This window comes from Nipponia nippon, unplaced genomic scaffold, assembly GCF_047370975.1.
Source record: "Nipponia nippon isolate SJK-2023a ecotype South Korea unplaced genomic scaffold, ASM4737097v1 scaffold_23, whole genome shotgun sequence".
Taxonomy (NCBI): domain Eukaryota; kingdom Metazoa; phylum Chordata; class Aves; order Pelecaniformes; family Threskiornithidae; genus Nipponia; species Nipponia nippon.
This window is the reverse complement of record NW_028262340.1, coordinates 3,792,829-3,809,473: the sequence shown is the minus strand read 5'-3', so window position 1 is coordinate 3,809,473 and position 16,645 is coordinate 3,792,829. Positions and strand designations below refer to the sequence as shown.

At 45.1% G+C, this 16,645-nt stretch overlaps 1 protein-coding gene across 4 annotated transcripts in view; it reads right to left on the bottom strand.

The window, feature by feature from the left end:
- Positions 1-11,105: 11,105 nt before the first annotated feature.
- The window catches only part of LOC148055370 (uncharacterized), a 243,809-nt gene continuing 238,269 nt past the window's right edge, over positions 11,106-16,645 (bottom strand). For all 4 annotated transcript variants that reach the window (XM_087760909.1, XM_087760910.1, XM_087760911.1 and 1 more), the window contains 3 exons: positions 12,040-12,226; positions 11,818-11,960; positions 11,106-11,266 (listed from right to left, as the gene is read on the bottom strand). In XM_087760909.1, coding sequence (XP_087617035.1) covers positions 11,212-11,266; positions 11,818-11,960; positions 12,040-12,226 — 385 coding nt within the window. In that variant the 3' untranslated portion in view covers positions 11,106-11,211. The remainder of the gene's footprint in view (positions 11,267-11,817; positions 11,961-12,039; positions 12,227-16,645) is intronic.

Sequence of the window (16,645 nt, the reverse complement as noted above, 5' to 3'; positions counted from 1 at the left end):
TATAAGAACTTCTGCAGCTGCGAAAAGGGGTAAAACAGCCCAGCAGAAGAGACAAGCTGACGGAAACAAACAGCATAGCATTGCCATAATTTAAGTAAAGGAGACAATCCAATGCAACATAAATAAAGAGGAAGGGCGGGAGAGGACAACCAAGACAAAGGGTAGGAGGTGCACAAGTGGAATGAAACTGAGGTGAAGAGACGTGCGAGGGAGGGAGGAAGAGGAATGACACAAAACTAAGCAGCACAAGGCAGTAACAGTCCAACGGGCAGAAAATCTTTGAGATGACTGCAAGTCCTGCCTTGGCTTACGGTCTGGAATCCCTGGCCTAGCTCTGCTCTCAAGTTTTCCAACAGGACCAAGGAGGCAGGAGGGGAACTAGCTCTCTGTACGTGCAAGTGCAACCTGGCCAGACGGCATCTTCCCAGCTTCATCTATCAGGGATCAATGGTATGGGCTCCTTCACACACGCGTTTCCCTCTCCTGTACAGACTCCTGAGTCTGGTTCTCCAATACAAAGCAGAATTGCAAGTCCCCAAAGCAGCCCTCTTCAATTCCCCCCATTTTACTCATGGGGGGAAAGCGTGACTTTCAGCTGGAGTACTGCCCTGTGCTCCTAGCTGGGTTAAGAAAAATGGTCAAGAAGTTTCTCATACTCTAAAAATCTTATAATCTACTCAAATGGTAACGACACCCTATAGGAGCATTCCTGAACTATTAACAAGGATTACCCATTACTGTATTGCAGACTTCTCTCCTGTAATCCCCTAGGCAATCTGTGAGCCAGAAACAGATTCCACACCACCAGAACACGGCTGATTTACTTCCCTTTCCAGCACTGCCAAAGATTCAAATGTTTCAAAAAGAGCTTGGCACCACAATCCCCAAATTCATTAACAACTACTGTGTTCATTTTCAATTCAGCTAGCTCAGCCCCTTGGGCAACATTTTAGGGTATTATATCCTGCCTTGTTTAGGACCACACTGATGATCTTCAGCACCTCTCTCTGAAGCAACTCTGGACCAATTCTTTTAATGACATTTGTAAATTACCAATACTTTAATATGAGGATCATCTTCATGTAAGAAAGCAGTAAACTACTAAAAGCAGAGAAGTGCCTTCCTGCGTCACGTGGGGCACAAAAGACATACAAACTCCCTTGGTTAGAAGCAGTGTGCCGCTTCACATTCCCTGCAATCACGACTGTATCAAATAGTACTTTATCACTTCCATTCCCAAATCATCAGAATAATTTAAAAAATTTTCTGCATGCTTATTCTAGCCCAAACTATACAGTACAAGCTGCCATCAGCTCAGAGGGCACTCCGCTGCTCAGAGCAGATCTGAGCTACTCTGTGGCTGCTGTAGGGGCATTCTGCAGCCCTATGAACCTTCTTGCAAGGAGACAGATTCTGCGATGGGCTGACGCAGGCTAACGCATGCACAGAAGGAGACTGTTTCAGAATGTGCACTGATCCGCCTGATCCTGTACCGCCGTGATGCACGCTGGGCTGACTTGCATACTTCTAAAGTATAAGGTAGTGAAAAATCAACTGCTTTTCATACAGTTGTCTAACCCCTCTAGTCTCCAGAGCCTTTGCCCATTTGGCCTTGCTTTTTATTTTCTAATATTCAGCAGCTGCTCATACCGATACTCAGAATGAACTTTTTTCTTTTCTCAAATACGTAGCTGCTATTTCAAGAAAAAGCCATAGAGCAGAGTAGGCTTCAGAATGGAAAACCAAAGTGACACGCAACTATCTGAACCAGCTAACCACCTTGGCAGTACCGGTACAGAGAGCACCAGACTCAGAAGGCACGAAAGCTTTTCTTTGTCAATCCCCATGTTTGGAGGCATTGGGAAGAGGAATTTATTACAGCTCTAAAATGAACTGAAACTGGAGACAGTCTCTTGGCTTAGCAGTGAGAGTGCACGTGAGCGCTGTGACTCTGAACCCCTTTAAGGCCATGCAGGGTAGAACCACCACCAGCTTTGTGTCTCACCTGCTCCTCTGTCTCAGCAGCTGCAGGGAGAAGTCTCTTTTCATAGATGATTTCTGATTTGAAGGCTGTGTTTTGACTGTACTTCAGGGTTCTAGTGTCTCAAACCAGCCTACAGAGAAGCACACAGCACCCTTCTCCCCTCCTTTCCACATCCTTCAGTAGCTGCAGAAATGATCTTAGGGACAAACAACAAGCCAACGGCTCAAAGACTGGCCACTCTGGGGGCCAAGTCAATTAACTCAAGAGAAATGAAAGTCATCCAATTGCCGGGTGAGGGAGCAGCAACCCCACGACCTTTTCCTGGGGCTCGGAAGCCTCAGCTGCTCCGAGAGGCTTGTATCACCCTCCTTGCTGCTAGCAGTGCTCTGCTGGCTGCCATCTGACGAGTCCCTGTCCGTGCCAATTCCCCACCCTCGATGTGTGCTGGGCCAGTCATTTCTGTTTACCCATTAGCTAATAGATATTAGACCACCCTCCCCTTTTATTTATTTCACAGCATGAGCTAAAAACAATGTGTGCATTTTTTAAACACCGTTGAGGAGGCTGGAGGGAGCAAGCCTCCGCAGAGGTGTGCGGAATGGGACAGTGCCAATGGCAGGGGCTCGGCTGATGCACGGTCACATCCTCTCCAGCGTAGCGATTCCTGAAAACAGAAGTTCAAGTCCAAACCATGCTTACAGCACCCATCTGAGGGCAGCTGCTGTGACTTGCAGCCAGACCCTGCTCAGGATGCCCTATGTGGCGTTTTCTGCAGCGGGCAGTGGACCATGCTGTCTGTGGCCCTTTTTTCAGCCCAAGCCAACTCTCCGGTCAGAGGGTCCCCAGCGTGTGTCTCGGGAGAGAGCGGTCTCAATGGAGCCAGCTGAACACGGCCTAACCATGATCAGCCAAGCCCAAGGGACTGGCTGATCCCTGACTATGAATCTCATCACTTTATTTTTGTATGCCTTGCCATTAGCATCTTCTTAGTTTCATTCTTGTAGGACCGATGCAAATGCCAACCCACAAAGCCCGATGGGGCCAAATACTTCCAGCACTCCTGCTGCCCAAACTGTCTTCCTCAGGGTTTCTTCCAGTTTCTTTTCTTCCACACGGCAGTCCTACGCTGACCGGTGCTCTCAAGACAGTTCATTAATTTAAGGACACCGAGCCCAAGCAGATCATTTACGAGTCAGCATGAAGTACAGAGAGAAGGAGGAGGCAGTGCTGCTGGCATTTTGGATAAACAAGACATTCAATAATTTTAATCTCATTGTAACTTTGCTATTTCCAGATTATATAATCCCACTCTTGAAAGAGGGTGATTTGAGCAGACTGTCACATTAAATAAACGCATTTGCCGCATATGTTAATTGCAGTAGAAAGCTGTTAAGCAAATAAGCTTGTTGCGCCAAAATGTTATTCTTTTAGCAGGTCGGTTCCTTTCACGGATCTCCAATTCACGAGCCATGCTCTTTCAGAATGCACATTTCAGTGTAAGGCAAAGAAACGTGTTCACTGAACTGATCGATTTTCTTATTACGTTGACTTTTGGTTAAATTTTAAGGCATCCTGTGCCACAGAAGGAAATTCTTTTAAACGGGTTTATTTCTACAGCAAGATTTCAATGGAAAGATTTGAAACTATATGTGGAGAAGGACTAACAAAAGATGCATTTTCTTAACAGATATTAGCATTAATAAATCCTGCAGCATACTGCCTGACACACCCCACTCTATACCATCCATTTACTAAGGTCTTTTTATCACTTACTTCAGGGTCTCTATTCTGTGGAAAAGCACCTGTGTTACAATCTAAGCACTGATCATATCTGTTGTTACTGTTTGTTATGCAATACAAGCCCCTCAGCTGCATGTTATTCTTAAAAAAATATCTGGGTTTTTGATCATGTATTTCTGATTCAGTGAAAAGAGGAGCATATATTATAAACAGGGAGGGAATACCGGTATCATGGTGCTTCCAAAGTCACACATTTTAGTTTCTTTAGGCAAGTGAGGGAGGCTGAAATGAAGGAGGAGCCTACGCAAACGGGAATACACACTATCTTCTGATAATCACCGAGGCTGCATCTTTCTTTTGTGAAATCTAGGGACAGCCGGTTCACGCCATGTGCAAGGGAGGAGCACCAGGGGTGGAAACAGCGAGCAGATTGGAATGGACTGGTTCCGAAATGGTCATCAGCCTCTCTTCCTTCAGAGAGGCAGAGAATATCAGCTTTTCACATACAAACCTAAGCGCTAGTTAACAATTCCAGTCATACGGTTCCAAGCCAGGAGCCGTTCTGGGGTAGCTGATGGCCGTTTTTCAAGGGGAAAAGGAAGTTCCTCTAACGACCTCTGATTTTTGAAAAGACAAATCTGATCTTTGTAAGCCTAAATTTGCACATTCAAACTCACGCCCAAGTTTTAAAAATAAATAAGAGATGTGGTCAAACGCATGTCCCTGGCATTCTTCATGGGATCGGAAAAAAATTCTGTGTGTGTATGTATGTGCACCATGCATCCAGACACATAAGAAATCACACGGCATTCTTACCTGCAATAGGTGCCAAAGCATTCTCAGTCCCTATTCACCACAGCTTTGCTCCATCGGTCACCCCAGCAGCATCCTCTTGGTTCTGGTTTTGGTGCACTTAGGCCTCCATGTCATTTCACTTGCTGATCAGGATCTCAGTCACGCTGGTGCAGCGCTGTCAACCATATCCTGAAGGCGCAGGAGTGCTTGAGGTATTCCTGCAATCAGAATTTACAGGGAAAAAAATAATCTACTGGTGATGCATAAAATCTCTAATTTCATTCAGCCTCCGAGAGCAGCCAGGAAGACCATTCTGACAGCAGGAACCAGTCTGCTAATGTCAGCGGACCTGACTCCCGGGGAGGAGATGAGCTAAGTGAGGCCAGGTCAAATTCACATAATTACTTTTCAGAGCAGAAACACATTTCAAAAAGCACATGCAAGCAGTTTTAATTTCTCCTTTTGACCATTTCCATGTATTATCCATGTATGTTTGCGCTTCATGTAAAAGTCAGGATAAACCGAATATAAAGAAACGACCCAAAGCGATCTTTCACAAGCAACCTGCAGGAAAATGTTTCCTTAAAGTGCCTCTAAATGAACCACATCGAGAAAATAAAGAACGTTATGATCCACAAAAGCTGTGTGCTTGCTGGCCATACACTGCCTAAGCACAGCATTCATAAAAGTGAAGCATAAAAAAAACCCCAAACAGCTTTAGGGAGTGCTGGAGCCAAGACAGAAGGAATAAAAATGGACTGAACTTGCAGGTGAGGAAAACAGAGACTGAGGAAGGCACATGAGTTTCAGAAATGCAGCAAGGCCTCTCAGCAGGACGGCACTGTGTAGGCGACCTGTACGGTATCAGCCAAAACGTGAAATGAACTCAGACTCAGTTCTGTCAAGCGAGTCTCTCTGTAGCTGATCTTATCTCAGCTAGAAGCCTTCCTCTTACATAAAACTTGGTGAACTAGACGGCTAATCCCACTAACATCCCATGAGAAAGACTGGGAGATCGTTATCCATGATGAGCACTGCCTACCTCGGGCTATAGAGCTTCATCCAAGTTCATCTTCTCACAGCTCTAAGTCTGGCCTTTGCATCAAAATCACGGGTCAGCTGGGCTCCCTGGCACACTGCGGTACCACCTTAAGCAACGTGGTCAAACTTCAGGGCTGGTCCTGCTTGGGGGGGGGGGGGGGGGCATAAATCAAATGCATCCAGAGGTCCCTTCCGAGCTGAATTGACCTGTTTTGCCATGATTCCAAGGTGGCTGAACATAGGCGTTCCAGAAAAAGGGACGGACCAATTTGTGATGCTCGGTTGCTCCTTGCTCGAGGGGTGGTTTCCTCATGAACCAAGCCAGTTATCAACTTATATCCAAAGGAGATTTGATTGTTAATATAATTTAATAATTTAACTGATACAATTACATGTGCGACTAACATATGCTCTCTTTCGAATCTCTACTGTTCCAATAGCATGCTGTCTTCTCCATACACTCCCAGAGCCCTGCTCACATGAAGCATCAAGCAACTGCAGGATTTAACTGCAAACCCCCCTTACGCTGCCTGAAGCAACATGCTTGCAAATGTGCTAAAGCCTCATCCGGCGCTGCCAACCACAGCACTGGCAAGGTACCGTTTCATGTGCAACACCACCGTTTGCTTCTCAGCCAGAGACGTAACCTCAGACGTGCCACCAACCCTGCACCCAGGAAGCCGAGGGAGACAAGTGAGGCCCGTTTCCTTGTAAACTGGTTGGCAGGCTCCCATTTCAGAACAAACGCTATCTGCGTTTTACCTTGGAACACCAAATCGGGCACTCGTTCTGTTAGGAAAGGATTTGCTGTAGTCAGGGATGCTTCGCTATTGATTAGGTTTGGTCAGATTTGTGGGGATGCCTCCTTGGCTGCCCTTCTCTCAGTCTTTCTTCAGCTGTGTTGAATATTGTTTCAAATACATAATTTAAAAATGAAAAATGCCAGGCAAGCTCCATGAAATAGTTTTCAGAAAGTTTTCCAACCCTTCCCACCTCCACCTTATCCCGGACTTTTAACTCCCCATTGAACTCACTCTCAAATGTCGGGGGGGGACACACTCCTCTCAATACCCTGTGGAGAGCCTGGCCAGGTACATTTGTACATAAACCCCATCGTTTCACACAACAGTTCCCAGAAAATTGTGGTTTTGGGGTCATTCTTATACTATTTTCATTCCATACGTAAAACTCAAGTTAATGATATCTGGGTCTGTGGCTCTTGTCTTAACAAGGCCCAGCGACTCAGATCTTAGCTGGATGGTGCCTGAATTTTTGCTCGTGCTCCAGACCCCAGCCAAATACGCGTAGTTGGTACAGCAGACTATGCAAAGCGCTGCGTTGAACTCATGTCTCGGGTACTACCTACCTTAGAGCGTTGTAGCAGCACATCTACTAGCAATAGGAGCAGATGTGTAGAACAAAGCAGCTGGTGCCGAGGACTTGACAGCGACATTATACGCATTTGAGGGGGTTTTTTGTCTGTCTGTTTTAAACTTTGGCCTGGCTCTAGTGTGAGCCCCCATGGGCCAGATACCATTTGCAGCTGTAGCTCATCATGAGCACTCCTGGAGTGCAGCTTCCATTTTAGGTTATCTGCAAGGAATCCCGGTCACGCACAGCACCACCACCTCAAGATGAATACCAAGCCACAGCAACTCCAGACAGCGAGGACATTTCAGCTGCAAGCCTGCCACTGATCCCAGCTAAACCACTAATGTCAATGCAGCATCAGAGACCAACAGCTTTTGTACCTAAATAAATTGCAAACGTGGTTTTGTATGCTTCCAGGGCCTGTCTTCCGACAGCACTTTAAAATCTGGAGCATCCAAAAAGCTACAAACTCCTGTAATGCCAGGGGTGCTGCACAGCGAGTAACTGCGGACACTGAGGTGAGGAGCTTGCTACGTGAAGCTTTCTCATTGCAGTACTTCCACCTTCCTGCTCAGATAATGTATTAATTGCAGGTTGGAAAGGACTCGTTGCAACTTCATAAGTAGAAGGAAACGAGGAAGACTCCTCACACAAATCAAGAAACTAAAATCCCACTGACAATACAACCGCTTACCAGAGTTCACAAGGCAAAGAGATATCTGGAAAAACTAAAACGACATGAACAAGGGGTAACACATATCCAGAAGAGAAAAAAACCCACAATGCTAAAATGTGGAAGAGTATCTGAATATGAATTCCTGGTGAGAAATACATTTTTATTTATAGGAATAATACGTTGCAAAATCTTCCGTATTTTCAGAGCTTGTTTCCAGAGCAGCATGGGAGGCTGAGGGTCATTAAAAGTTTCTGCTGGCAGTGGGGCATCTCCTGTTGAGGCACAAAATACAAATTGGTCTGCGAGTGTAGGAGAGGCAGCAGGATGTGAAACACGCTGCTGGGGGTCTGAAGTTCCCCAGTCCTGCAGTCCTCATCTGTTCTGGACTTGTACCAAGAGTACAAGCACCATCTTTTTAGGGTTTTTTTTCCTCTGACTTCTCACGAGGTTAAGCTGTTATTTGTGTTCGGAATCAAAGAAGGAAAATCGAATGATAAGAACACAAAGTATTTTATGTTCTTGGGCATATGCAGGACTGCAGAGGGTGCCAAGTCCTCGCGTGCACCAGGTGAGCAGAACTAAGGCTGGACTGCGCGTTTCCTCCGAGATCCTCCCTGCACAAGCCCTGCCAGCTGCCTCTGCTCTGCCTACAAGCAAAAAGCACAATCCTCCCCTACGCCAGACATCAGAGAAACACAGCTGGATGTGGTTAGACAGGATTTAAGGTCTACAAGTATATGTTAGACAAATATGTATTTCGGGGATTTTTTCTCTCTGCTGCCACAAAAGGTTATTGCTGACAGCTGTATATGAGAAATTATAGTGTGTGTAGCAATCTTAAGGACACCACATGAAATTGCATTACAGCTGTGATGGCAAAAAAGTGACTATTTTTTTTTGATGGAGCCTATTACACAGGACTTCAAGTCACATAAAAAAATACGGGCAGTCTTAGATTTTCCTATTGCTTGAACTGGTAAAAATCTAGCCAAACTGAAGGAACCAAGACGACAACTGCAGTGATCCTGAAAGTCTGTTCTGAGAGGGAAAGTTGCATGCTCTTGTAACACCTATTCACATGCCCCAACCCCTTAATTCAGCTTCTATGGCAGCTGAAAAAACGGGCCATGTGATTAGTGCTGGTTTCCTTGCTTTTTATTAAGTCAGATCCTCATGTGAGTCGTTGACAGACCCGAATGATACGATCAAGAGGTAACACCCCCTACAGCCCAACTGGGAATGTCTTATTCTTGGGAAAACTCCTTCCATTAGAAAGAGAAGTGTGTATTGTGGGTCAAGAGAGAGTCTGCTCAGAGGAGATGCATTTCGTTTCCAGCTCACAAAGATTCTCTGCATGCTGTTGAGTCACTTCATCTCCAGGTGTCTCAGTTTCCCATTCCTTGCTCACTTGGTCAAGATCTCACTTTGGGCAAACACGGCACCCACTTGACTTCGCCTCAAGGCACTACTGTAATAGAAAATAAATATTAATAACAATTAAGAGTGCTTGGACATGCAAGGCTAACTGTGGCCTGCCTCTGGCTGTCATGAATATGAACTTTGCATATTTGTCCACACAAACTACAGTTGTGTAGAAGTGTCATCACCACCACACACATTTATCAGACACAGTCACGCAGCAGCAACTCCGTCGCTTTTCCAGACTTAGACCTATTGTCCCAGCTTTGCAAGGTGACTTCTCTTCCTGCACTTTGTTTCGCACATTAAAAAAATGGCAAACACTACGGTATAAAAGCTAACGGGAATGTCTCTGTCAACATATCGTTTATGTCAAACAAAAACCTCTGAATTCATGCCAAATACAGAGTCAAATGTTTTAACGGAGATATTAATAATCTGTGAATACAAGTAAAAGCTAATGACATTTGCCTTTTATTGGTGTCAGTAATCAGTATTCTCCATATGCAGATGGCAAAACCCTGATAAGCCTTTATGTGATTATTAGTGAATCTAGATCGGATACGGGCATCTTATCCAAAGGAGTATATAAAATTGTTGCTACTGTCTGCCCTTTTCTCCCTATAAACATTTGTCAATTCAGCCGCCATTTGCCGTTCTGCGTACACACATGCCCAGGCTAATGTTAGCTGAGGTTGCAATATAGCTATGTTAAATAATTTTATCTGATTTGTTGGATGATGGTATTTCTAATGGAAAACAACATGGTAATTTCAGAATGTTACTGATTAGATGAAAATGATATTGCATCAAAGTTACTTCCTTAATTTATTCTGAAAAAAACAAGAAGGATTTCTCTATTAAGATGCTTAATTAAAATCTATCTCTCTCCATACAAAATCTATACTTCAGGTCCTGCATGTCATGTCTGAAGAGAACAAAGGCTGATTAGCATCTTTTACACTCTGCTTTTCTTTTTGTCACTTATCCATTCATTACAGCAATTCCAGCCAGGTTTAGAAGGTCTGAGAGAAAGGGTGCTATTACACGGCCTGGCGGAGCACAGGCAGAAGAACAAAAGAATGCGGCCGAGCTTTTTAGGTTTACAGAGAAAATGGGGGGGTGGTCGGAGTCCAGGTGGGACTGGGGGTGGGGTGCGATGGGGAACAGTTCCTACTCCGAGGGAATCTGTGAGAAACGCGCCACATAAATAACGTCACGGGAACCGATGCTACCGTCAAACCGCTCCATCGCGCTCCCCGACTTTCAGGGTTCCCTCCCAAACAGAGCAATAACATTGGAAGAAAGGCAATCTGAGCACCAGCAACATGGCACACACACACGCGCGTGCACGGGGACACAGACACAAACTTCTGCGCTCTCGCAAACAGGCTGGTAAGAACCACGAGGGGAAAAAAATTAAATTCCCTCTCTCTCTCAGTGAAGCAGTGAATTACATGTTGCCGAATTGTAAAAAAAAGCCTTCCTAGCCTTTAGTGCCTCTTTCTTTAACATATTACCCACAGAGAACTCTCAGATCTCTGAATATGAGAACTTTTCATCTGTCCTGTTCCTGAAAAATGAAGTTTGCATCAGCCCAAATATCTGCCTCATTGGACGTGGTGCATCAGTCAGCTGCAAATCAAGATGATCTTGGTTTAAAATAAGAAAGGCATATACTACAAAATTCTTAACATAGTCTTTTATATCATACCCTAAACAAGAGAAGAAGCCCTAGCAATACTACATACTGTTATTTGCATGAGTGGAAAGGAAAATAATGAGTTAATTAGCTGCAAGTTGGGCAGGACACCTGAAAACCCGACGTTCGCTCTTACAGGAGGTCTGATTCTGCCCTTGCTTACGCTTGTCTGCAGTGAGAAAAGCCTTCTTGCAATCCACAGCGACTGCAACCCTGTGCAATGAGACTCCTGAGCAGCTCCTCTTTGCTGCTACCCCTCAGCGCACATGAAGCCCTCTCCCTCGTAGTAATCCCTAGCAAATCTTCTGACAAGACGCCTCTTACTAGCCCCAGGGCAACCTGAGCGTACTCGAGTACCACAGCCTCCCTACCTGAGAAGCACGTCTGCCAACGCGCCAGCAGGAAATGTAAGACGGATTTGGGGAATATTTTGGTACGTGGAGCAGAGCTAGAAAAATGTGTAGCTTGCTTGCCTGCTTGGGGTCAGTTGCCCTTCTCTCCAGCCTGCTTCCAGCATTCCTGGCATGTCATACGAGACCTGGGGGCACAGAAGATTTTTGTCCTGAGTGTTGCAGGTGAACACTAAGAAATTACCTTCCTCTGCTCTCCCCATCAACAACAGATTAGGGGGGCAGAGGGAAAATAACAACAAAGCAGGGTCCCCCTTGCAGTGCCCGTTTTCTTTAGATTTACTGGTGTAAACGTGCTGCAGAGTCAGCCGTCCTCAGAGGCAGGGCTCAACCGAGGCGCAGTGCTGCACGCTGTTCCGAGAGGTGCTTAGACAGGCAGAGAAGGTCCAAAGACAGGAAAAGCAAGGAGTGGGATTAGCTTTTGCTAATTTGTGTCGGCATCACTTTGACCCAGAACTGTGATCAGCAGCCAAGCTGTTCATAAATCCAGCCAAGCTCCTTTTAGTAACTTTCCAAAGGAGCTGAAAATGTCCTCAGGATCCAGCTCCAGGTGCAACACAGATTGTCCCAACCATCCATCAACTCACTTTATTAAGCAGCAGCATCAGGCAACAGACTCCAACTCTCTTTTTAGAGCAAACTAAAATATATACATGAGATGGTTCATTTAAGGTGTTACCTCTTGTTCTTCTCACTTAGCACCTGGGCGATGTGTGAAGAACAGCTGAGCAGGCTACAGAGCTTCTCCCAGGTCCTCGGCTGTGCGGGGCACCGAAAGCTTCTTGTTCTGCTCATCACCACAGAGGCCGTGAGTGCAGGGTGCTGCCCGAGAACAGGCGGGAGAGAAGGATCAGCACAGAGCAAATAAGCTGCAAGCTGGGGGGCCGCAGGGTTTACCTACAGACAATTGGAGAGACGAGAACAAAACAGGTGTCCAGAGGAATGGCAGAAGGCAGACATAAGGAGATGGTCTTCTATGGACTGCCGGTATTGAGACAAAAAGAATAATGAGGAAAGTCCCATATACACCTGAATGTGTAGGACCACCCAGAAATTGTGTTCTCCAAAGTCTTCTATCCTCAAAATATCTGCAAACAAACACAAACCACATGGAAAAGTTGAACAGTCCACAGTACAGTGTGCATTTGCTCATGTCTCCTCTATTTCTTTCTGTTATATATAGAATAAAATTTTCCTACACTACAAAGAACTATCATCGAGTGCTGACATCCCCACCACGATAGGCATGCTGGATTGTCCTGGTTTCGGTTGGGATAGAGTTAATTTTCTTCCCAGTATAGTGCTGTGTTTTGGATTTAGGATGAGAATAACGTTGATAACCCGCTGATGGTTTAGTTGTTGCTGAGCAGTGCTTACACTGGTCAAGGACTTTTCAGCTTCCCCTGCTCTGCCCGGTGCACAAGCAGCTGGGGGGGCGCACAGCCAGGGCAGCTGGCCCAGACTGGCCCAAGGGCTGTTCCATACCGTATGGCGTCATGCCCAGTACAGAAACTGGGGGAAGAAGAAGGATCGGAGTGATGGCGTTTGTCTTCCCAAGTCACCGTTACCCGCGATGGAGCCCTGCTCTCCTGGGGCTGGCTGAGCACCTGCCTGCCCATGGGAAGCAGGGAATGAATTCCTTGTTTTGCTTTGCTTGTGCGCACGGCTTTTGCTTTCCCTATTAAACTGTCTTTATCCCAACCCACGAGTTTTCTCACTTTTACCCTTCCGATTCTCTCCCCCATCCCACCGGGGGGGAGCGAGCGAGCGGCTGCGTGGGGCTCAGCTGCCGGCTGGGGTTAAACCAGGACATGAAGAGAGTTCCCTGTTTCAGAGACTCCAGATTAAGTAGGAAATACACTAATGAGACAGGAAACCAATAAGAGACCATTACGCCAAACTCCTGAACCTGCTCCTGACAGCTTACTGTCCCATGCAATACAGATTGTCTAAAGTCATCTTTATCATGCTGTCTATGATTTTTCACTGTGGCATGCATTTTGCCAGAGTCTGTACGCTTCTTGGGAAGAAGAATTTTGCCAGTGACATCTTTGTTCAGAAGCACCTAAAAAACAACTTACCATTCCGGAGTTTTTCTACACAGTTTGAGTTTTTGGGTTAGAGTGTTTTTTTTTTTTGTTTTGGTCCTAGCCTTTATTAACCCTCACAGCTCTGACAGGCTCAGCCTTCTCAGGAGAGATCGGCAACCAGCCATAAATGATGTTAGGCAAGACAATTTTCTGAAACAAGCTAGAACTTACTGGTTATTTGGACACAGAGGACAACGCTAGCTTTGCCAAATGATCAGAGAGGCGTGCATTTGCTCCAGGTTCCTTCTGAACGCGTAAAGTGATTATTAATGGCTGTCTACCTTTGGCAGATGTCATTTTATCTGTCTTTTCCCCTAATCTGATCATCAGCCCCTCAGTCTTGCCCTCACTCATCAGTTTCTCTTTCACGTATTTGCGTGGCTCACCCAGCAGTTTACTATTGGTAGCCCACTGAAAGTTATCACCGTTACTTCCAGAAAGGCGTCTGTCTTCATTTCATCCTAATTCCCAAAGTCACTCCATTCCACGTTAAAAAATTAGGTGCCAAAACTTGCCGAGTTCTTATCATTTTGCCCAAAATGAGACAATGTACAAAATGATGGGGAATTGCTCACTCATGTAAGCATAACAACATTACAGCACGGCCTCATGTTTTCTGCACTTACAAAAAAGTGTTATAGTCTTATTGGTAAATTCGCCTCCCTTTCCCTTCGGCCGGTAAGACTGTTTGGCTACCGTTCTTGAACACAGGCTGGTATGCGTTCAAACCCTGTGTTTACTCCTGTGCTGTCACCTGGATGTCACATCTACATCTGCTCTTGGGGCAGTCACTGTCATCCAAGTAGATTCTCTCCTGCTCTTCTACACTGAAAAAAATTTCTACATGATGAAGCACCCATTGGGTTTCCAGGTCACACAGGAAAGACACAGAACAAAGCATCTACAGGACCGTTTGGTTGGCTGTAAGGAGATACTAGTCAACTAGAATTTAAACTAAGCATCTAGAATCCTCCATCATCCAGCTGTTCTGCTGTATTTAGTTGATGTGGACACACTGCTCTCTTCAAAGAAAAAAGCTCCGTTACTACCAAAACATGGCAATATCCATGTCTCGTTGAATGTCGAGGTTGATGCTTGCTGTGTACGTTCTAATGCAGGCGACCATTCCTGGAAAACCAGTGGCTCAAAACCAAGCACGGCTGCCCATTTCTGACCGTCGTAACTAAGAATGTTGTGGACTGGGACATTTGTACTACGCATGGAGCTAAAGAAAGAAGATAAGAAACAAGAATCAGCAACCCAGCTCTTCCGTGGGTGAATATACAGCTAAGTTTTGGGTTTCTTTGGGTTTTTTTACAGCCACCATAATTTCAGGTATTAAATAATTACATTTAAAACTGGAATAACATGTACGTAACTTATAACTGTATTCATACTGTAATTACTCCACACGATAAAATAACTTCACAACACATTCAGCCATGTACTACTTTAGTGAGAATAGTCCATTTAATTTCTGTCACAGGTACACAGGCCCTATAATTATGTAAGTATAATAATAGAATATAATTCCCAACAACTGTGCTGTGGTCATTCACAAAAAAACCAAAGAGGCCCCAACATTTCTGCAGACACTTTCCACTCTCCGGAATGAACCACTTCTAAGAGGCTGCGCTACAGACCTCACTTCTAACCGACATAAAGTGACTGTGGTGGGGATTACCGCAACATTAGCGTAGTTTCTGTAGTCTACTAACCTACCCGCTGCCGCCTTTAAAGTCGTGATGGATACAGCACGGGCCATAGCACTCCTGTTCTCTGAAACTCAGATACCCTGACAAGAATAAAACCATGCCGGTAACACAGTGTCAGCACGAAGACAGACCTCGCACAGTGTTCATGACCTTATCGGTAGCACAACACCAGCACCAATTTGCACAGGACGCAAAGCAAGGGGAAGGAAAGAGGCCGTCAGCAAGGCTGTAGTCGCAGTACTGTGAGCCCTACTTTTCCCTTTTCACTTCTCTAAGACTCTGGCATCTTTACAGCCTCCCAGAACTTGCACCCGTCTAATTCGAAATCAGAAAAGTGTGTTCAACAGACACACTGGAGAGACAGGCTGTTGAATATTTTGTCTTTCATCACTGAAGGATTCCCTGCTGGTTGTAATCAAGATCCATAAACCTGCAACTTAAGTCAGTCTGAATGCTGCGATCCCAGCCTCATTTATTGCTGCTAAATTCAACCATATGTACACATCCACTCGTGTTCTGAGCTACTGTGCAAGAGCAAGAATTATGAGAGATTCACATGGTTAACTTTTCCATGTCACGATGTGAGGATACAAGGCAGGAGCTCTAACTCAAGAGACACAGCAAACCACACAGGACAAAGCTCTACACAGAGCAATACTGCGAAGAATGACCCTGAGCTGGTCCCTGGGGAATAAGCTGAAATACTGAATGGATCTTTTCTGTCTCTTGACTTACACGCTGAAACTTCCAGTTAGTATTTGAGCAAAGTACGACAACAGTCAAAATCTTCCTCTGACAAACACATAAAATTCAAGAAATTCACACAGGAATGTAAATGGCATTTAATTTTTGTTTCTTAAAAAAAAACCCTGAAAACAAAAAAGTAAATGTCTTCAAACTGAAATAAATGCAACACCAAGTTTATCTGACTGTACAGTCCCTTAGAGACAATAATTTATTTTAGCAACGTGCCATCTAATATTGCTGCACTACGTTGCTTACACAGATGCATGTAAAGATGGAACATCTCCTATTGTCTGATAACTCGTTGCTCAATTAATTGGTCCGTGTTTAGCAAAGTGGCTCTTTCTCAGTGGGGACTAACCACACGCCAGCTAGGTACTTTCAAGTAAAACCAATTATTAGTTAACAGTAAAGAAACGATCTGTAAGGCATCTTAAAGAATACAAATCTTCGTTCCAAACGGCTGAATGGAAATGCACAAATAGAAAGGTGGCAGAAGGCGAAGTTTTCTTGCACAAAGAAGAAAAATATGTACAAACCCGGCTTTCCCTCCACCTTCACAGCAGTAGCAGTATATTGAAGAGACAGGCTTTAGATTTTTTTTTCTCTCATCACTAAGAAGGATACCCTGCTGGGTGTAATCAAGATCCAGAAACTCAGGCTTCAGTCAGCGTGAATGCCGAGATCCCAGGACCGGCCTTCTTCAGTGGTGCTCGTTTCAGTCCTACGCTTGGCACCCCACGCCAAGGCAGGCCAGCCTGGGCTACTGACTCACATTTCCAGTTTCATTTTTAGTTTCATTAACTTTACACCAGTATAAAGTAGCGAAGCATTCAGCTAAATTTAAGCCATTTACATTTCATTTCAGTAAATACAGAGTGGATGACTTAAAGCTGTAAGGTCAAGGTGTTGCACAGACAAGCAGCGAGAAAAGCACTCTCAGACCTCACAGCTTTCA